General features: G+C 44.9%; 1 protein-coding gene across 7 annotated transcripts in view; it reads right to left on the reverse strand.

The window, feature by feature from the left end:
• Nucleotides 1-21,742, reverse strand: part of sclt1 (sodium channel and clathrin linker 1) — a 49,370-nt gene that overhangs the window by 26,260 nt on the left and 1,368 nt on the right. For 5 of the 7 annotated variants that reach the window (XM_086210362.1, XM_086210361.1, XM_086210365.1 and 2 more), the window contains 18 exons: nt 21,386-21,427; nt 18,912-18,964; nt 18,723-18,766; nt 18,469-18,541; nt 17,698-17,753; nt 17,367-17,499; nt 17,169-17,291; nt 16,956-17,021; nt 12,102-12,172; nt 11,323-11,413; nt 9,967-10,058; nt 8,666-8,843; nt 8,461-8,559; nt 5,162-5,233; nt 4,942-5,016; nt 4,718-4,860; nt 1,927-2,119; nt 22-218 (listed from right to left, as the gene is read on the reverse strand). In XM_086210362.1, coding sequence (XP_086066488.1) covers nt 22-218; nt 1,927-2,119; nt 4,718-4,860; nt 4,942-5,016; nt 5,162-5,233; nt 8,461-8,559; nt 8,666-8,843; nt 9,967-10,058; nt 11,323-11,413; nt 12,102-12,172; nt 16,956-17,021; nt 17,169-17,291; nt 17,367-17,499; nt 17,698-17,753; nt 18,469-18,541; nt 18,723-18,766; nt 18,912-18,964; nt 21,386-21,419 — 1,793 coding nt within the window. In that variant the 5' untranslated portion in view covers nt 21,420-21,427. Of the gene's footprint in view, nt 1-21; nt 219-1,926; nt 2,120-4,717; nt 4,861-4,941; nt 5,017-5,161; nt 5,234-8,460; nt 8,560-8,665; nt 8,844-9,966; nt 10,059-11,322; nt 11,414-12,101; nt 12,173-16,955; nt 17,022-17,168; nt 17,292-17,366; nt 17,500-17,697; nt 17,754-18,468; nt 18,542-18,722; nt 18,767-18,911; nt 18,965-21,385; nt 21,428-21,533; nt 21,714-21,742 lie in introns of those variants that run through there. The other 2 variants (XM_086210366.1, XM_086210367.1) reach the window with 2 other exon arrangements.

Here is a 21,742-nt window from a genome sequence, read left to right on the forward strand (position 1 = left end):
ATTTTCTTCATCAGTTCTTACTTGAGATGTGCCATTTTAGTTTCAAAAGCTTTAACCAGGTTCTTGGCCTCATCCTTCCAGCGCTGAGTAGTTTTTTGCTGTGCCATGAGGAGGCGTGTCAGGTCGGTGCTGGAGCTTCGGCTGCTTTCCTCCAGCTCCCTCACACTTGCTTCAAGTCCCTGCTGCTTCAGGCTAAACTCCAGCTCCATCTGTGAGACCTGGGGAGCACAAAAACATAGCATTCACACATCCATTGGAATATACTTAAAATCAATGTTAAGTTCTGAATTGTAAAATATTTTTCATTAGTTCATGCAAGCTTGTATGTCAACCTCATCTTCCAGTGCCCTTATTTCTTTACTTGCCTTTTGCCAACCATTTTATGTACAAGTTTCTAAATATTTCAGCCCCTTAGAGAAGTATCCTGACACAAGGTATTCAACCAACTCGTTTCCCAACTGATCTCATCATTTTCCCCTCCGTCACCTTGCACGTGACAATGTTTTGTGATAAAGAGTTCTGTTCAGCCAGTGAAAGAAGCTCTATTATGTCTTCTGAGGAGCTTTTATAATCAGGGCACCTGAATATAATCTTGATTACATCATCAGAGTGACAGTATCTGACTGGGAAACTAAGCTTTTGATATACTATTTATGTCACCATACATGTCAGCCCTTCCATCCACTGGAATCATTTCATTGAATCATCTCTTACTAATCCCAAACATGTAGTGCAATGTTAATGAATATTGCTCCAGCAAGCAGTGTATTCCTTTTAATTTCTCCTCAATATCCATTCAAAGTTCACTATTTTATAAAGTTATGATCTTGTATCGTTCCTCAAATTGCACTCTAGTGCAGTGCCTTTATTGAGCAAAGGAACATTTTTTTCATTGAAAAAAAACTCAAAAGACACACCACCAGCCAAAAATGTTATAAAGTGAAACTCTGTAGCCTATATGAACAATATTAAGTCATTCTTGTTAAAGTGTCTTGAGTAGGAATCAAATAAACACAAAGAAAAAAGTCTTTTTTAATCTGTCATATTTCTACTCACTCAATGTAAAACCTGGGTCTGTTTGGATGGACACAGAGCTGATATCCTGGCGGGAATAAAAGAAAGACACACACAAAGCTCTTCCTCAACAGATCTCAGTCTCTCTCTGTTTTTAGTTTTTTATAGCAGTCAGGCTTGACTAGGCAGTTAGTTCCTCCTGCTCCTGTAAATTCATGTCCTGTCCAACAACTGATGCTGAGTTATATGGGTCCCTAACCCAGTCAAGATATGCAGTGAAGGCTTAAGAGAAATACACACAATATGACAAAAGTTCAGCAATGTGGTAGCTAGATTTAGAGGCTCTTTGTGTTTTTTCTCGTGAATGTTGCCCGTTTCAAAATAGTCTGCATTCTTGTTTTGAAGAGAAAGGTGTTTCGTTTGGAGATGGCATTTAAGCTTACTTGGGGCCATAGCACTGTTGGATAGCTTTTCAGTACAAACCAAGCACACCGGATTTGGTGTCGTTGCATCCCCCCGAACTTTGTCCAGGGCCCAGTCCTTCTCAAAACTCCATCACTGTCACAGTATAGTCTCGCTAGCCACAATGCCACTGTCACCGCCACCTGTCGCATCCATGCATCACTAATTCTGACCAGCTGCCACCTACTGATATGGAAGAGTATTACATGATTACTCTGCCAGTCCCTAGACAGCACAGACACTCGATACTGGCACAGTATTCAATGAGTATCATAAATTTGTTTTGCAAAAAATGTTTTTAGACCAATTAGGGGAAATTGGATAATTTCCCACAGCACACCTTACAATACCTCCCGCTAGCGGTTGAAAAACATTGCTCTACTGTTCCTCCCAGTTAATGCAAAATCTGTGTTTAATCCTGCCTGTACGAAACTCTTCTTTCTTTCTCACCTGTTGCTTGGCCGTCTTTTGGACCAGCGAAGTGACTCTGCGCAACTCATCCATCTCCTTGCGGAGCTGAAGCTTCTCCTGTTGCAGCTGGACTCGCTCCTCGCTTACACTGATGCAGTCATCCCGGGCTGCAGCCAGAGAGCCCTGCAGCTGCTTCACCTTCTCCTGGCAGCGTGACAGCTCCTCACTGTAGCTACAGTTTGACAGATGGCAGAGAAAAGAACTCAAACTGTCTTCTGACCAGAATATGGCATGTTGTCATCAGTGAGAAGTTCTGGTGCTGTTAAGCCAATTGCAGACACAATCATGCACTGCTCCTTTTTAACACTGTGTGACCTGTTTGTTAAACATGGTAACAATAATAATCAGAATATCATTAATAATAACAATCAAGGCCACTGTACATAACAATTAAAAGACAGTTACAAATTCTAAAGGACAAAACACACATTAAAACCATAGACAAAAATTAAAAAGCCTAAAATCTGCCGCATAGGAACAATATTCAGAGTCCATAGGTCTGATTACAAAGATGGGTTTTCAGGCTGGATTTGAATATTGACAGTGTCAATGATCCTGATATCAGATAGGAGGAAGTTCTAGAGGCGGGGGGCAGAGTGGCTGAAGGCGCTGAACCACGTCCATCCAGCACAGCGTCAGGGGATGGACGTGCTGGAGGCACTATGAGCCTGATTGTTGAGGCAGACCTCGAGTCCAGATGGGAGGTGCTGGAGAACAGGTATGATGTGACTGACGGATGGAGTTCTGTTGATGATATGGGCGGCAGCGCTCTGAACCAGTTGGAGCTGATGGAGGGAGTTATGAGGGAGACCTAAGAGGAGAGAATTGCAGTCGTCCAGGCAAGTTGTAACCAGAGTGTGGACCAGAATGGCAGTGCTGCTGGGGGTGAGGGATGGATGGGGGTGATTGCTGTTACATAGATGGAAGTAGGCAGATGGGGTAATATTATTACTATGGGTTTAGAATGACAGAGTGCTGTCAAGGACAATACCCATACTCTTCACCTGAGGGGAGAGGGAAACAGAGGGGTTGTCGATGGTGATGGTGAAACTGGGAGTTTTAGTGAGGAACTGATTAGGAAAACCTCAGTTGTATCACTATTGAGTTTGAGAAAAACTTGGAGGACTAGGATTTCATTTCCTATAAACAGTCATATAGGGAGGAGGGCGCGAAGGTGGAGGTGGGTTTGGTGGAACACTAGAGCTGGGTATTGTCTGTGTAACAGTGAAAATGGATGTTATATTTACGGCATACATGACCAAAGGGTAGAAGATAAATAAATTATGAACAAGATAGTACCAAGGACAGAGCCCTGGGGAACACCGGAGGAGATGGGAGATGGATGGGATGTAAATGTTCTCAACTGAATGAACAAAGTAAGGCAAGAGAGATAGGGTCTGAAACTGTCCAAGGGCGTGTCTGATATACTAATAGATTCTGGTCTGTTGGGAGGATGAGGACGCTTAATAGTCTGGATTTTTGCTGCTATTGGGAGGTCATTCGTGATTTTTGGGAGGGCTGTTTCTGTGCTGTGATGTGGGCGGAAACCAGCCTAGAACTGTTCATATAGGTTACTAGGTTACGGATGGAGAGATGAGCACGAACCTGTGATTCCAATGCTTTTTCCAGGATTATAGAGACAAATGGCAAATTAGAGATTTGACGGAGGTTACTGAAGCTATTGGGGTCTGAAACAGGTTTCTTGAGTATTGCCATTACTGCAGCAGATTTGTTATTGACGGAGAAGAACCAGAGCCTCTGGTTCTGCTCCGTCATCTCCCTTGTCCCTGATAACTCCCTTACCTCTGGTCCAGAGGTAAGGGAGTTATCAGGGACAAGGGAGGGGAGGCAGGCTGACATTTAAGAATTCTGTAGGGGGCCAAGTTAGTGAGGGGATATATTAGATTTGTGAATGATTTCTGATTTGTCAGCAGCAGAAGGAAATTGTAAGCTTGAGAGTGGTTGACTAAGGGAGGCATGGAAACTGGAGGAAATGGAGTGCAGAAGATGGGAGGGGTCAGTTGCTGGTGAAACTTGGTTATTTTTGTATTGCAAAATGCTATCAGTGAATTACAGTGATCAGCAGAGTAGAAGTGGGGAGGAAGAGAGTCTGTAGGGTGCAGCATGTTATTGACCACAGAGAACAGGGCCCTGGTGTTCCCACCACCAGCCCTGGTTCGTCCTCCATAGTCCTGGGATTTGAGAAGCACAGGGTGTCTTTTTAAGTTCAAGATGTGAGCATGATACATTTGCTCGTGTGAGTCTTGACAGGGCCAGTGAGTCTTGTTTTCCTGTAAAGCCACTCTAGTTGACGTAGCTTATCGTTTTTACACCTATTACCACACACAGTCAGTTTTGGAGTGTTAAGCTCAAGTTGAACAATATTGCCATGTGATCCGAGACGTATGCTGAATGAGATTCTAAACCCCCACACAGACCCTTTCCTCCCCAATGAGTTTAAAACCATAGAGGGAGGAAGGAGATTGTCAGTGCTGTTAGCAACATTTGTAGACTGCAAGTCAGGCTGAGTCGATCAGTTTCTCTTGGTCTCTGGACCAGGAAGCAGCAGATAACATCTTCTGGTCTGATCTCCAGGGTACGTGATGTCAGGTTACGTTTATCTGATAGTAGCTGATAGTTGCCTCTGGTTGAAGTTCACTGGGTTGTTGCACCATGGCACCAACCCCAGCAGCTACAACAAACAACTCTCTATTCAAATGAACGAGACAACCTGCTATTTTCACTGCAGTGCCAGATTTGGTTCACTTACTCCATCTCCATCTTTTTAAATTTGCTTTGGGTGCTTTGTAGAGTGATGCTCATGTCTTCCTTCATCCTTTCTGCATTCAAACACCTCTGATGAAGAGCATCAGTCCTCCTCACCTCTGGCTCTATCTTTCCCTCCTTATACACCTATTTAAACACACACATACACATAAATGCAATGGACTAAATTAATATTCCCGCCATAATCCACAAACGTTTCAAAGAAACCTTCTCCAGCTCCTCCTCCAGAGCCTTCCTCTCTCGCAAGGATCTCTCAATCTGAGTCTGTTTGTCTGCACACTCCTAGAGGAGACAGAGAGAACAAGGGGAGTTGGGGAAAGGGAGGAAATCCATTAAATGCTTTTGATGGACAAAGAAAACCAGAAGAGCAGATAAATAGAGGGACAACAAAGATTCGGTGTGAACTTGTTGTTAACAGGGCTCTTACCAGCTGCAATGCAGATAGCTGCTCAGCCAGATATTGGATTTGGTTGTTGCACTGCTTGCGCACATTATCCACCTGTTAAAGATAAAGTCACACACGTGTAGTTACGACCACTGGTTTACCCCCATGTCAAACAAGCATGGGACTTCAATACCACAGACTTGGGGTATCGAAGAAAAAAACAGATAGATACAACAACACAAACGTGGAATTTCATCAAATGCCCAGGGACTGGTGAAGGTGAAACAATTAATTTACAAGGTCACATGACAAGTAGAATCTGGTACAACATGTATTCAGCTACAAGACTCGGTAGCCCTTAATCATCTATATCAATAATAGCATTCATTTGCATGTTTTATCCATTAGCTTGTTTGAACAGACAAAGAGAAGTCAGAGACTTAAGTAAACTCAGATGATCACAAAAGTAAAATCAATTCTGGAAAGTAATCACAAGTCAATAAACAAATATTGCCTCATATTATAATACTTCCGTTGTTCTATTGATTGCAGTGACTTTGACCTCTGACTCACATTTTTTCTGTATTTGGAGAAATACTGATCAGTCGTTCCAGAGATCTGAAGATTATGTAAGGTGACAGTGATCTTGGCCACTAAAATCTTTGGGGTTGATCCTTGAGACCCACTGGATATTTCAGAGATTACCTGGAGGAGTTCCAGGGATGTTGCCTTAATGAAAAATGGACCTCCAGCCTACAACTTTCCCCAGCACAGGGGCATAAAAATCTTTAGGCTTTTATTTACCACTTAGCACTCTCTTCACCTGAGACGATGAATGGTGCCTGAACATGGTCATAACTCTTCCCCTCACTTAGTCACAACTGTCAGACTGGCACTTCAAGCCGCATGCCCACCTGAGGGGACAACTAATGTTAGCAATTTTGTGATTAACCCAGGTTTATCTCATTGCTCAATATTGCTTTAAGTGAAGATGAGGGAGAAGGAGGATTAAGGTGAGAAAATTGCTTCACCTTGTCTGCATTGTTTAGCATTAATCTCTGGCTCCAGGAGAAAATTACGAGGCCTGGCAAGAGGAGGTGTGTGTTTCAGAGAAAGTCAAACTCTGAAACATCACCTGTTCAATTCCAGCCAGTGACTAAGATGGCAGAAACTCCCCACCAGTTGAAGGGCTCAGAGAGCATGAATCACCATGTCTGACTGGCCTAGCTGGGAAAGTGGTGTGAGGCTCAGCAAGAAAATCAATGTCCCGTTCAACGACACACGACAGTTAAAGCTCAATTAAAAGACAGCTTCCTGATCAACAAGTGTGGAAAATACAACTTCAGCATTCAGCCAGTGACACTAGCAGGTTTGGAGCAGCGCCGGCGGGCTCAGGGTGCTCTGGAGGGATGCAGAGCCACAGCAGTCTGTTGAGCTTTTCTCTTCAGTCACCGTGGCATTTTCCTTTGACTTCAGTCCTGGACTGTCCAGGTTTCTGGTGAGTTTCACAAATGTAACACTCTTCTTCTCAACTGTGAGCACAACTCAACACAGGCACCATCAGCCAAGTTTTTAAAACCAGTGGTTCATCCATTTCAAATGTAGATATGAGCTTGGACTTTTGGGGATTCTGCATGTCCAGACTGCTACATGGGACAAGTGGTGAGGTCTCCCTCAACCCTGCCTCCCTTCCCGGTTACCTTGTATTTGTTGCCTGCTACTGTGGCACTGACATTTATGAATTAATTCTATTCAATTTGTGAACATTAGGGAATTGAGGGGGAAGTGTAAATTCATAGTGTGCTTGCATTGTATCAGCATCCTAACAGAAAACTAATGGTAATCACACATGTTGAGTCCCTTTCATTAAAACATAATTTCATTATGTATTTTGGTGTCATAATGTGGGGGTTTTTCAAGCATTTTTGAAGATACAGCTGTTAACTCTGTCTTACAGCCAATTAACACAGGTAACACCTGTCCATAACCCACAATACTCTTGTTCTTTTCCCTAAAAGTGCTTTCTGGAGGTCAAGCAGGACACTGGTTCAGCTGCAAAGGTGTACTTCTTCATTAGGTTCATAGATTTATACCATGGACTTAAGAGATTACGCAAGTCCGACTGACTGCTGGGTGTAAATGAATTCCTGATAGCAGACAACTACCAAGTAGTTCCAATCAAAATGCCTGTTCACCTTCTCAATCACTGAAATTATCAACCAAGCTAAAATGATTCCGTTTTCTCCCTATGCTGTATACATACCACTTGTGTGAACTTTGCAAGTTGAGTGTTGGTATTTAGATGCTCAAAATGAACCGATTTATCTGATTAATGTCAGCTTGTGAGTTTGCAACAAGGTTTCTGGGTCGACCTGCTGTCAGAGCAGCTATATCCTACCAGTGCAGCCCTGCTTAAGGGGTTGGGGGAGTTAAGAGGTTTCAGTCGATGGCTTGCCCTTTAATTAGTCCAAACTATCATCTAGTTCTTGTTCTCATAACTGGGCCTGTGCCTCTTCCTCTCTTTAATTCGAATGACTTCATGAACTTTCATGAGTATTTACAAACTTGCTGCTCTATGTGAACATCCACTGGTATGTGCTGTTCTGTGTACTGTACTTCTGTCTATGTTGACATATGTGCATGCAGAAGCACAAGGCAAATTCTCCTTCAGGGACAATATGTTTATCTCATGTCTCACCAGCACCTGGAGCTCCACCCTCTCTGGAGGGACAAAATTAATAACCTCAACCTTTCTTTCCACATATTTGGAGAACAATTTGATGACTCAGAACACATCAGCAAACTGTTCAAAAGCTGGGATGAGCAGCAGGTGAACAAGTCAGCATTGACCAGAATTGTTTGCATAAATCTTGGTATTGATTTGGGGACAGTTACATGTCTGGTTATCCAGATCATCTCTGACAAACAAACTGCAAACTCGTATTGTTCGTCAACCGTACACAGTGTCAGATGTCATTAGCATAGCATCAGCTGTGTTGCTATGCTCATAGCTCATATCCACTTGTCTGAATAGTAAACAATATTTTCATTGCATGAGAATTGCACATGGTACTTAGTAAGAGTCCAGGGCATATGTGGGATGCAACCCTACGAGGGATCCATTAATTGGGAATTAATGGATTCCAATGGAAGCAACTTATGTCTCAACTTATTATCCCTTATCTCAAAAAGTGGCCATTAAATGGTTTTTTCTTATGACAAGTGATTAACATTATTCATTTGGTTAGCTGAAATCTGATGTTAGCTACAAGGTATTTAATGGGATGGGTTGGCATCTGTCAGTGTGAGGACACCCAGGCAGCCATTCACTAGTTCCATACCTCCTTGCGAGTGCGGACAGCAGCATCCCGGATCAACTGCTGGATCGCTTCCTTTGTCTTCTCCAGCTCTTCTGTCCTTTGCTTCTCTCTCAGAAGGGCCTGAGGGTAGAGGTTCACTTCAGCAGAAAGGCTTGTTTCAGGGAAAAAGACTCAAGGAAAAGGTGATAGTTTATCATTCTGCCAAAGACAGACAGGCGCGAGTCACCTCATCCTTCAGCAGTGAAGCCTCCTCAGCCACCTGAACACTCTCTCGGACTTTGGCCAGGGCCTCGTACTTCTCCTCCTCTATGGTAGTGCAACGTGCTTGGAGTTCCCCCACTTTTCTCTCCCACACGGTTTGCTCTCGGCGAACTGTCTCTGCCTCTTGAGATGCAGCTTTTAGTCTGAGAGGAAACACAGGGAACTTACATTACTTCCCCAATGAAGGCGTCTTAGTAGGCTGTAAAAGAGTTCCCTTTAATGAGGGCTGGGTGTACAGAACCAGGCAAACCAAAAGCTGCAGTTAAGTAAATGTATTGTCTTCTTGCAAGGTGACAGAAAAAAAATTCAAAAATGATGCTTAAAAAATGGATATTCAACAATGAAAATAAACATGCATGCTTCAACTCAAGCAAACAACATAGAGCATAAGCAGACTCTCACGCCATATATGGGCAGAGCTCTTCCAGCCTGGCGCCCAACTTCACTCTCCACTGTCATAGAACAAAACCAACCCGGAGCTCTCCAGCCAGAGCCTTGTCTGTGCTGGACCAAACCAACTCTCCCTAGTGCAGGACTGACACACAAACCCACCTACAATCCAAGTGACCTTACTCCTACAAGAACATTTCAAAATATCAAGTATAGCATCAACACATACAAGGTAAGTATTTGTCATGTTTTTAGCGATAGAACTCTTGGTATGTGCAACTTACGAACTCAACCCCTTAACAAACTCCCCTGTCCAAATGGTGGGTTCCAATTACCTTCCCCTCACTATAAAAGGAGCGCTGCAGTCAGGCGTGACTCTTTTAGGAAGATCAGACCAGTACAGGAGGCAAGTGTGTGTGTGTGTGTGTGTGTGTGTGTGTGTGTGTGTGTGTGTGTGTGTGTGTGTTTGAATAACCATGTTGAATTCTTTCAAATAAGTGTGTTTCAACCTGCTATTACCTGTACGCTGTCTGATCTGAAGCCAAAGACTAAGGTGAACACACTGCAACCTAAACTATGGTCATGAGGAGAAGGTTGAAAAATACATAGTGATCAGGAAATAAATGTGTATTCAGAAAAAACACCACTGAACATGTGTGGCTTGAAATACAGAAGTGGGAATGGCGGTCTCTGGCTTTACCACATAGGCTATTTGCTGCCAAACAATATGAACATCACTGGTGTTTGAAAAACCTGAAGAAATTAATCAATTCTATAAATGTTTGACCTTTTTTTTTTAAAAAAAGGTTCAGACTTAATCTTTGTAGAAGGAAGGAGAGAGGAAAATGCAGGTAAAGCAGCAGGTCATGACGTCACCTGGCCTCTAGCTGACTCAAGGCTGACTGAAGCTGCTGCAGTCGTCGGTCTGCTGCATCTTCTCGTCCCTGAGCCTCCACCACATCTTCATCCTACACACACAGTTCATTTTGCTTAACTTTGTTTTCATTAATGCTTTTAAGTTTTGATTCTGATTTTATCCTGGAGGCTGTGCTGACACCCCCCACCCATATCAAACTGGTGTGCTGAAAAACATGCATAGATGCACACTTTCTAAGGACCATATCGTAATACCAATTCTTCTCATTTATAGAGCTCCTTTAAGGGGGCTCAGACACTTTGTGAATAAAAAAACAAATGCTTGATAAATAATAAAATAATGCTGAGACAAAGGCCAAAAAACAAATGTGGAATAATATTACAGTGGTGGTCAAACAGGTGGTTCATAAACACATTAAAAAAACCTGGTGTGCTTTAGATTTGTTCGTGTGTGTGTGGTATGTGTGTGTATGTGTGTGTGTGTGTGTGTGTGTGTGTGTGTGTGTATGTGCTGTCCACATCCAATCCAACTGAAGGCGCTTTTTGCAGCAAATTGGGGGTCAGTTTTGGCCTGGCAGATTTCCTCCTCTGCGATGTGAATCCAAGCCGTCAATATGCCGGCACGGCGTGAGGTGGGCGGAGGTGTCGATGATGACGGTGTTATAAAAATGGCCGGTTCTCCCGCATCAAACACGGGTCCTCCGAGAATGTCGACACCACTGCTGCTGGCAGCTGGAGCGGCGAACTGCTATTGTGAAACTTAGAGACCGTCATGGGCTGAATATTCTTCCGACGCATCGTCATTTCAGCAAGATAAGCGCCTGGGGAGCCGCTGAGATCAGGGAGCTGCTGACCGTCACCACTGAGAGGACCGTGGATCACCACCTCACGGGACTGTGAAGGATGGCTTGTTGTATGAAGAGGTCACAGAGGAGCTTGGTCAACGTGCTATCGCCGGATGAAGAAACAGGTTACCAACAAGTTGCAATACTTAAGAAAAAAAGTACCAGCACGTCTGTGACCACAACAAAAGCAGCAGCAGGGGGAGGTTGGACTGGGGCTCTACAAGGTTTGCCAGACTGTCATGGGGCTGAATGTTCTCCCAACGTTTATGTTGTATGTCACTATTCATGTGAATTTTTGTGCTGTACATCACGTCACATGTTTACACCCACACAGGTGGCGGCTTTTTTGTAAAGAGGAATATTACACCTCCATTTCACACGGACAAGACAGCAAATTCACGCCTCTACCGTGCCGCAAACTTGGAGCATTCTGTGTCTAAAATGGGCTCGAGATCTGCACCAAGCAGCAATCACACAGGAAATATTCTAGTTGATGTGGTTCTGTTTTCACCCGTCTCTGGATCTGCTCCTGAACATTCTGAAGCAGTTTGGTCATCCCGTCCACTTTAGCCGTTGCCGTTCTAAGCTCAGCCTTGGCCTGTCTGCAACAGGACATAAGGAGATTAAAACTATTTCAGACTGACTATGAGTAGGCCATCACAATTAACCCCTTAGTCAAATGATTATGGTCTAAATTACGACGACAGTAACTATGGCAAAGAGGTGTTTGAAGATATCAGGCAGCATGGGGTTAAATATGTGGCACATGTCAGTATTCCAGAAGAACTTGTGCTGGAAAAATTATTAAGATAGACACACTGTTTGTCCCCAGAGGCTTGAAGTTCTGGTGAGATGAGAAATAACACTTTTGCTCAATCTGAGCAATTCTTTAATCTGGCATAGGGAAATTTGTTCCACACACAACAAGCATGTGCTCAACAAGATTCCACAGTGTCACTTGCACCTTGATACGATCTCATTGCTGGGCATTCTGACACCAGAAAGTCAACTGTCACATGAAAAGAGGAAATAGAAGTTGAACTCTCACCAGCTTTCACACCTGCCAGACATGAACATTTATAAAATAAAGAACAGAAAATTTATCACCACAATACAGACACAGAAAGTATAATAAGACATTTTTCAGACATACGATTGTCTCACACTTAAGGTCACTTAACCACAGAGTTCAAACATAGTGCAAACATTAAAAAAAACACACCATGTGATCCTAAAATTTTCCATTACAATCTACAGCGTAACCAGTTCGAGAGGTTGGTTCAGGGTTACCTGAGCTGGTGCTGCAGCTCCTCCATCTGGGTGGTCTGCTCTGTCACAGTCTTCACTAACTGCTGGTTTGTCTGTGTGACAAGAGAAAAGAGTGATAGAAACACACACCTCCCACCACTGTACTAAAATGTCCTCTCTGAAACTCCCTTTGTCCTTTTAGTCTTCAGAACTAACCACATGAAGCCTCAGAGTCCACTCATAAAAAATGCATCGCATGGAAAGTTTTACTCTCTCCTCACACACACACTATCATTTTAAAAATTCAGCACTAAGGCATATGCATTTGTCATTGTCCTCCTCTTATCCGGTTGGTCCAGGTCGTGGGGGCAGCAGCCTCAGCAAGGAAGCCCAGACTGTCCTCTCCCCAGCCACGTCCACCAGCTCTTCCCGGGGAATCCTGAGATGTTCCCAGGCCAACTGAGAGATATAATCCGTCCAGCGTGTCCTGGGTCGGCCCCGAGGCCTCCTCCCAGTTGGGCATGCCTGGAACACCTCCCAAGGGGGGCGTATGCATTTGTGGCTGGTAAAAGCTCACAACAGTGAGGGGCCTTAAAATCCATCAAAGCCTAAAAAAATGCCTGAGCAAATTCAGCAAGGGGTCTTGCATTGACCAGTACTTCTGAAAAAGCAGGTCAGATCAGTCGAGTGAAGCCCTGAGGAAGGAGATCTCCCACAGTCCTCATTGGTATCAGCAACTCGGAAGAAGTTCAGCTTCACATAGACACTCCAGCCAGCCACAGCCAGCAGCAGTCTAAACCCCAAAGCCCAGACAGCCACAACTTGGAGTCTCTAGCCCAGAGCCCAGCCCACCACAGACCACACGAGTTTCCAGCCTACGGATCAGCTTGCAACACCCAGCAACAGTCTTCAACACTAAGCCCAGCTAGCAGCTGCCAGCCACAGAGAAGATGGAAGGGAGGAAGCCTCAGGTCCTGTTGCCCAAGTCCTGCCAGAAAATAAAGTGGGAGACCATTGACTCAGACCTGGTCCCCTTACTTGAACAACAGAAGGGTCCTGTTGAAAGAAAGCTGGAAAAAATGGGAGCCATTATCTAATTCTATGGTGCATGGAGGTTTGGGTTTAAGGGAAAGAAACAGAGGCAGCAAAAAGGCCCTTTAAACTAGCCAGAGTCCAGGAGGTAGCGAGAAATTGAATGGCCGGTGAAAGTAAGAGGACAATTGAGAAAGCAGTGGAGGAAGGCCACAGGGATGTAAAGAGTGGGACTTGATGACCTGCAGGCTAAAAGAAAGAAGCGACTGACAAAGCTGCGAAAAGCAGTGCTTTTTCCACAAAGCATTTCCATCCTTAAAGGCCAAGTAACCAGTGAGTGGTTCCACATTCGTGAGGAACCAATTCCAATGGCGCTAGAGAAGCCCATCAAGAGCCTCAGATGAAGGTATAATGCAGATCTCAAAGACACCCAGCAACTTGAACAACTCCAGCACGGCTAACAATCTCAGACGGATCAAAAACACAGCACTACCGGGGAAAATGAAGCTCTGGTGCCTCCAGTTTGGGCTGCTACCCAGACTCCTGTGGCCACTGTACATGTATGACGTCTCGCTGAGCCATGCCAACCGACTGGAAAGGCTAGTGAACTCTCATGTGAGGAAGTGGCTTGGACTTTCAAAATACCTCACCAGTGTTGGACTCTACAGAAACAGAGCCCTGTCACTGTCAATTTCTAGCCAAGGTGAAGAGTTCAAATGTGCCAAGGTGAGGTTGGACATGTTCCACACTGACTCCCAGGACGCCATAGTGACAAGTGCCATTCAAGTCAAGTTAATTTTATTTGTATAGCGCCAAATCACAACAGAAGTTCTCTCATGACACTTTACAGGTAGAGCAGGTCTAGAACCACACTCCTTCAATGAATTTACACCCAACAATTCTCCATGAGCAAGCACATCCTGCAACAGCGGTGACGAAAACCTTCCTTTTAACAGGCAGGATCGTCGAGCAGACCCAGGATCAGTGGGGATGGCCTTCTGCTTTGACCAGTTGGGGGGAAGAGCAGGAGAGCGGGGCAGAGACAAAGACAGATAATGGAGGAAGACAGAGAGACAGAAGGAAAGAGTGGGACAGAGATAAAGAGAGAGAGAAAAGGAAGAGACTGATGGACAGAGACAAAGACAGAGAATGGAGGAGAGACTGATGGACAGACGGGGACGTGAGTAGGTGGAGCTACAGGTGGCAGCTGGAGCCTCTTCAGGTCTGGAGCCTCCTCCAGCAGCACCAGGATCTGGGATGAGGGGAACCCAAAGGCTCCGGAGAAGAAGATGAGTTAGTAATATGTATGAGTATGATTTATGTATGACACATATAGGAGGACAGAGAGGAGTAGAGAGAAGTCCAGTGCACCATGGGAGATCCCAGCAGTCTGAGCCTATAGCAGCAGATCTAAGGTCCAGCCTAAGCAGCCCAACTATAAGCCTAATCAAAAAGGAAGGTCTTAGGTCTGCTCTTAATCCTAGAGAGGGGGTCACATCCAACAAAGCAGAGGAGGCCTCAGGCCTCGGAACTGAACATTGAGCCATGGTGGTAGAGGAGGTCCATTGACAGAAGGAAGCAGCCAGAAGTTCCAAAGTTGTAGCACAAGCCAAACAGGGCCGCTGGATGAGGTGGGAGGGTGTTGAGAAGAAACTCACATGGAGAGAACTCTGGGGCATAGAATCCAACAGACTGAGCTTCATCATCCAAGCTACATATGATGTGCTACCCTCTCCTATAAATCTGCAGCTATGGTTGCGAAAGGACTCATCCTGCCCACTGTGTACAACCCCAGCAACACTCAAGCACATTTTGGTATGGCTCTAGAATCAGCCTCACACAAGGCAGATACACATGGAGACACAACCAGGTCCTCAGGTGTCTAGATAGATAGATAGATTCTTTATTTATCCCCTCAGGGAAATTCAATGTATCCCACAGCTCACATACACAGAATACACACACCACAACATACAGTCATTATAAAAGTCATTATAAAAGGATAAAAATGTGAGCCTGATTAAAAAAAAGTCTGATAAAAAGTGTGTGTAAAGTAAAGTGCATTGTGTCAATAAATACTAAAAACAATAAAAACAGTTGAATAAAAGGGATAAAAGGTCAGTAGTGGATTGCACATGAGGGGAGCGGAGGGTGGAGCTTTGACAGTACAACAGAGTCTGGGTCAGCGGCCCCTGTCCTCGGCCGAGCTGTTGTAGAGTCTGATGGCTGCAGGAATGAACGATTTCCTGTGACGCTCTGTTCTGGAGCGCAGCGTGAGTAAGTGCCTGCTCTGGCTGCTGCTTTGCTCCATGAGGGTGTGGTGGAGGGAGTGGTTGGAGTTATCCATGATGTCAGACAGCTTGGTCCGCATCCGCCTCTCCACCACAATGCCCAGCGAGTCCAGGCGCCTTCCCAATACTGAGCCTGCTTTGCGGATCAGCTTGTCCAGCCTTCTGGTGTCCCTCTCTGTCGCACTGCCTCCCCAGCAGACAGCAGCATACAAAATTGTACTTGCCACCACCGATTGATAAAATCTGGCCGATAAAGTCGAGCTCAAGAGGGTATCCATCAACACCCAACCTGTCAGCAACCAGGATGTGCACTGACACCCTCGTTTGTTCGGGAGGCAGTCAGGCAGAGGTTTGTATCCAGTAAAACAGAAAAGCTCCTGAGAGCAGTTAAAATCCGGGGACTGGCCATCAAAAAGCTGGCCGAAACCGCTGAGAGGACAAGTCATTGGCTCTGGTTGAAGAAGAGTGATGCCATCTGGGCCGCTAAGGCAGATTAACCACGGGACACAGACCCAGGCTTGACCAACCTGTGGTGGGCCTGCCTCAGCGGAGGGTGACTTGTGATACATGGCTCAAGCACCCTGTGATGTGGGGGTACACAACTGACTATGTGTCCCAGGGGTAAAGCCTGATACCAGCCATCGCTTAGGAAATTAGAAGTGGTGCAAATACTAGGGATTACAACATGTAGTCCTTTCGACAAGTCTTTATATTTTGGGCCAAACAAAAACAGGGGTGAAGAGAAGATCTCTCCTAAACTCCACCCACTCCCTCAACATTCCAACCAGACAAGTTAATCAGAGACAAGGCAGAACTCCGTCTCTGACCCAGAAGAGAAAGGACAGCCCTCCTGGGGCTTGAGTCCAGGTGAACTTGAAGTCTGTCTGTAGCTATTGCTCTATGTATGATCCTCCACTCCACAGGGGGCTTATACAGGACCTGCCAGCTGCCATTAGGGGAAAGTCTGACCCAAAACCTCTATCCACCTCGACTCTGGGACTCCTGTGAGCAAGCCAATGTTTAGGACCTTCACACAGCTCGAGTACAGCTTCCTCCTTTACAGAAGCTGAACATTCCCAGTACTGGGCCTGCAGCCGCCCGCTGCTGTACAGACATCCCTGTCCAGCAGCTTCACCCAGGACAGAACATCCAAATGCCTGCAGTGCAGCAATTACAAAGGAGTGACCCACATGATCAAACTCCTGCTCCTGATCAACAGAAAGAATTCCAATTTTAATGTTGTACAGCTTGCACACATCAAAAACATCTCTCATTAAGAACAGACTGTCCACTATGGATCTCTCAGAATACAATGAAACTGATCGGCATCAAAGAGCAGAGAGAGAAACAAGAGAGAGAGAGGGATGGAGGGTTGAGGAGAGAGATGGAGGGTTGAGGAGAGAGATGGAGGTTTGAGGAGTCTTCCAGCCTTACCAAGCTGACAGCCCCTGAATAGAACCAAGGCGGTTCTAACTGACTAGCAGAGTAACTCATGAATACTAGTTAGTACAGTAGGGTTCAGCTACTTGGTCCAAAGGTAACGGCAAGGAAATCATTTAAAATGCTGACTTACCAGTTCCAGTTTCTGATTTGCAGCTTGGAGCTTGTGAGTGTTATGTTTGAACTGAGAAAGCTGATCCTGAGAAAAAGAGAAGAAGAAGGAGCCACTGGTTAATGCCTTCTGCTTCTGTCCAGCTGTGTCAGACCACATAGCTGTAGTTATAATGATGGCTCCATCTAGTGGTGACAGGTGGAGGTACTGGCTGAGCATGTGGGAACTTTATACCTGCAGCTGCTGTCTCTGAGCATCGTGAACCTGACCATCAGTTCTGGTCTTGTGGTAGATCTGCTGGAGGTCCTCCAGCTCCTGTGCTGCTGACTGCCACAGCACCGTGGCATGCAAACGCTCCTACGCACACTCAAAGAAATTAACATGCAACAGAACAGCAGTCCACTGGTGATAGACATAAGGACCAATGCTGACCTGCTCAGACAGCTGCACTTGTTCTTGCAGGTTCCTAAAGACTTCTTCCTCTGTTGTGCTGCCCCCTGGTACCGAGGGCACCGGCTGGGCAGGAATCTGCTGCTCCACCGACTCCCTGAGTTCTGCATGCAGCCTGACAAAGGTTTTAGGTACTAGAGGTGTAAGTTTTATCAATGTCTTTACTATCACCAAAGTGACATTACTACAGTACAATTACTTCCCACAAAAAACACTGCAATTTTTGGTGGTACTTGTCAATAAATAACATTTGAAATTAATATTGGAAATTCTCCAACAACATTTCCGATTCCCACCAGTAGGAGGTTGCTACCTCTCGTTCTCCTTGACAAGCCTCTCCAGCTTCACTTTGACTTCTGACATGGACACCTGTTGGTCAGTCAACACAACGTGATGCAGTTTATGGAAAATTTTATGGCCCTCATTGCTGCTTTTACAACATATAAGACATAACAAGGCATTAGCACACTGCCCCCAGGAGCTTATCAGGGGAAGAGAGTCTGTACACACCACAGGGAACATGTGTGTTTAAAAAAACTGATGTCAGTGGAGATCTCAAAGGGCTGAAACTTTGGGAATAACTTAGACAAAGAACTAAAAATGTGTAGTTCAATAAGCAAACTTAAAAAGTTCAAATATATGGTAATAGACAAATCTGACACGTCCTTATAACATCAACATTAGTATTTATACTATTGTTATAATTATATACATGTTATGGCTATCTATAATTGATGTATACTTTCATATTTAGTTTTTTGAGCTTTTGCAGTATTGTTGAACTAGTATATAACTAGTATTTTGCTCTATTATATATTGTAAATCCACATGTGATGCATTATAGTACCTTATTACGTTTCCTATGTATGAGTGAAGTATAAAGTATGATACGTGGGTATCTAACAACATCATGATATATTTACAATCAGCCTACACCCTCTGTTATTGACCTGCCTGCAATGTTTCCCTCCATCTTTTGTTACTATGGTCCAAAATAAATACACACATACTTCAGAATATATATTTCAGTTGTTAAAGACACTCAAGTTGTGTGCGTCAGTTCAAGTTATCTAGCGTGTTTCACCTGGTATTTCTGCAGCTGTTCAGTCATTTCATCCATGTGTCGATCATACTCTGCTATCAAGGGAGCCATTATACTGTAACACAGCAGGTATAACCCTCATTTGTGAAATTAAATCTCTACATTGCATTCGCATCAGCAGAAGCTTGTTTCCCTCGTAGCCCAGACTAGCTACAGTGTCCTGACTGTCTGCCACATGGCTATACAGCTTCATCAGTGGCCGTTTGAAGGAAACAAAGACTTCTGGGATGTCTGACCTTGTGTCGGTGATCCAGGGAGGAGGAGACTGCTGCTCCTGAACCTGAGGGGAGGAGTCCGCATTACCAGTGGTACTTCTTTTTCACACAACATTTTTGTTTCCTTTAGTAAAAAACTCAGATGAAGTGTCCCTTGGATGTTTCAACTGAAGATACCAAAAAGGTAGCCAACTAAAGCGTGGTTTGTACCTGAGTGTGGCATGCAGACTGGTACTGGCTGAGAGCAGAACTTAGCCTGTGGACTGGACCGACACACACACACACACACACACACACACACACACACACACACACACACACACACACACACACACACACACACACACACAGTGGCCTATGTATGATGACTTACAACCCACTTGAAATCTCACCAGGGGTCAAACACATTTTTACCAGTAAAATACATTCCCATGATTTTTTTTCCACTAAAGTGGGGTGCAGTCCCAATACTGCATATTGGCCCTCATTTATCAAAGAAGCGTAAAACGTGCTACACAACGACACAAGCTGTTGCATCGATCAATTTCAGTGTGAGCACATTCAGCGATGAAATCTTACAACAGGTCTGACTTTGTGTATACAAATTTAGATTTGACGAGAGGTGACTTGAGGTTGATGGACAGGAGTGGGAGAGTTGTTTTAACAGCAGATGTCGTGTCACTGATGAAGGTGTGTGCGTCACGACAAATCCTTATGGCAAATGTGTATCATATTAATTAAAAGATAATTTTTAAATACATAATTGTGTACCTGAGTACCCTTCCAATTTGAATTGGTGCATGGAACGCTGCTGGCCACCAGGTCCTTTCAGCGGGGGCTCGGTGATCGGTCTGGAATCACCCAGCCGTCACTCAGCCCAACCATGCCAGCAGTTCTGAGGGCAATCAGTCCCTCTCTGCTGAGTGAATTCAATTCCTGTATCATGATGCTCAGAAAACTGGGATTAAAAGGGAATTTTATGAGGTTTCCAAACGTGATTGGTTGTCCCCGTGTGCGTCCGACGCCACCATGCGTGAATGATTACACTTACATCAATCGCAAATATTAATATATAATGTTCAAGTAATCAGTGATGCCAGAATGAGTATTCTGACGGCAGCGTAGGTCCTCGGTTACAGGAGGGCGCACTGCATGGTGAGAGTCAATTCATCGGTGAGTTACACACAATTATTATTTTGACTGTTGGACAGCTCCAACAGTTCTATGTGATCCATTCAGGTGATGAAGGCTATCCTCTGGCCAAGTACCTCATCAGGAGAAGCGGCTTAATACGCTCATACATGCACATAGGCCGCGGTGGCGCGCTGCACGGGGCTCCTTAAGGGCTGGTGGCTCTGTCTCAGGTCAGCCGGAGGAACCCTGCTTTACACCCCTGAAAAGGTGTGCAATATAATCCTGACATGTGGAGAGAAACTGCACAGAAGAATGGGGTGCCATTAGAAGACCTGCACCCAGAGAGCCCCCCTGTGCCCAGGGATCCCTGGCCACAACCTCCACAGTCAGGAGCCCTCAGGAGGAGGGAGGAACTGATTTAACATTTGGTGATATGTTGGTGGTATGTAGGTAATGTTGTTTCAAAAAGACGTTAAAGGTTGAGTGAACTTACTTCCTCTGTTTAACCTTTCAAGATTCTCATTTATCTGTAGTGATGTAGAGTTGATTGCCTGAAGTGACTTATTTATTTCTGCCATCCAACTGCACATCACTGTTTGCTTTTCTAGGACCTGGGCCGTTAATACAGAGGGACGAGGTGCTGCACCAGCACGTGGGGCAGTGACGCGCCGCTGCGCTGTTGGCTGCATTTGGCATGACTGGGAACACTGGGCAGTGTCAGAGCCTTCAGCACAGGGGTCAGACGCGCTCTCCTGCTCTATGAGCTGCCCTTGGGAACTCTGGGCAGTTTCAGACTCCCCTTCAACACTTTCTGGTTCATCTGGTCCAAAATAAAAAAAGTTTGATGTATCAAATGTTTCACCATCAAATGCTTTATTCACCATCACAGATGTAGAAATTTGAACATTCTTAGTCCGATGGACTGTGGGAACGCTGTTGCCCGCAGCTGTAATTTCTCTCTTCTTGCCTTTTATACCTGATTGATTTCAGGCCACCCAGCAAAACTAAACGGTGCGCGGCTACCAGACTCCTGAGTGTCTCCACTTCAGCCTCTGAAAAGATTTTTTTTCTCTGCCGGCTTGGTCTCTCTGTGTCATAAACGCTAGGGGTGTGGCTTTGCGTTTATAGAGGCGTGATATGATAATTAGGATTGATTTCAGCCGCCGAATTCATCACCAGCCGCTCGTTCTTACGCTGGGAGCGGTGTGGCACGCAGGTTACGTAGATCTCACCCGAGTCCTGTCGCACGCTGATATTATCTCCGCTCAAATTTGCGCTGGTTTGATAAATGAAGGCAATTCTGTTTACAAGTACAGATAAACATGCACAATTTACCAGAATACACTCTGCTACCACGAATGACAACTTCCGTGGATTGATACAAACTTAAGATCTCAGGCCACCTCTAATATGCCCGTGTAGTATCCGTGAAGCACATTTCTATGACTTTTCCTTAAAATTCTCATCATTAATTTTCTCAAACCTTATCCAGAAAATGGCCCTTTAAGTGTTTTCTCACGGTTTGTCTTGACAATACACTCTGTCCTCACCTTGATCCCGCAAGAACTCGGCATCTGCGTCCATGCTGCGACCTAAGAACGAAGTCAAAAACGTTAGCAAGAGGATTTCCTCTCATGTGGTTGATGCCAAACACGTTTTTAAATGAAGTCAACATTGACCGGTTGGCCGAACAGCGACCTGGGATCGATCCAGTTAGCCGCACAGCCTTGTAGAGACCTGGAGCTACTAGCCTAGCCTAGCCTAGTCTAGCCTAGCCGCCGCAGCTAATCAATCTCAGCGAGCGTTAGATTCGCCAACTACACCGACAGAAAAGTCAAAATGTCGCTACTTTTGAAGACAAAACGCTCCCGTCTGAAGGCGAGACGTATGTCAGAATATCAGCTTAC

Source organism: Aulostomus chinensis, chromosome 8 (genome assembly GCF_037954235.1).
Source record: "Aulostomus chinensis isolate RoL2024-O1b breed Wild chromosome 8, RoL_Achi_v1.0, whole genome shotgun sequence".
In the NCBI taxonomy this organism is placed as follows: domain Eukaryota; kingdom Metazoa; phylum Chordata; class Actinopteri; order Syngnathiformes; family Aulostomidae; genus Aulostomus; species Aulostomus chinensis.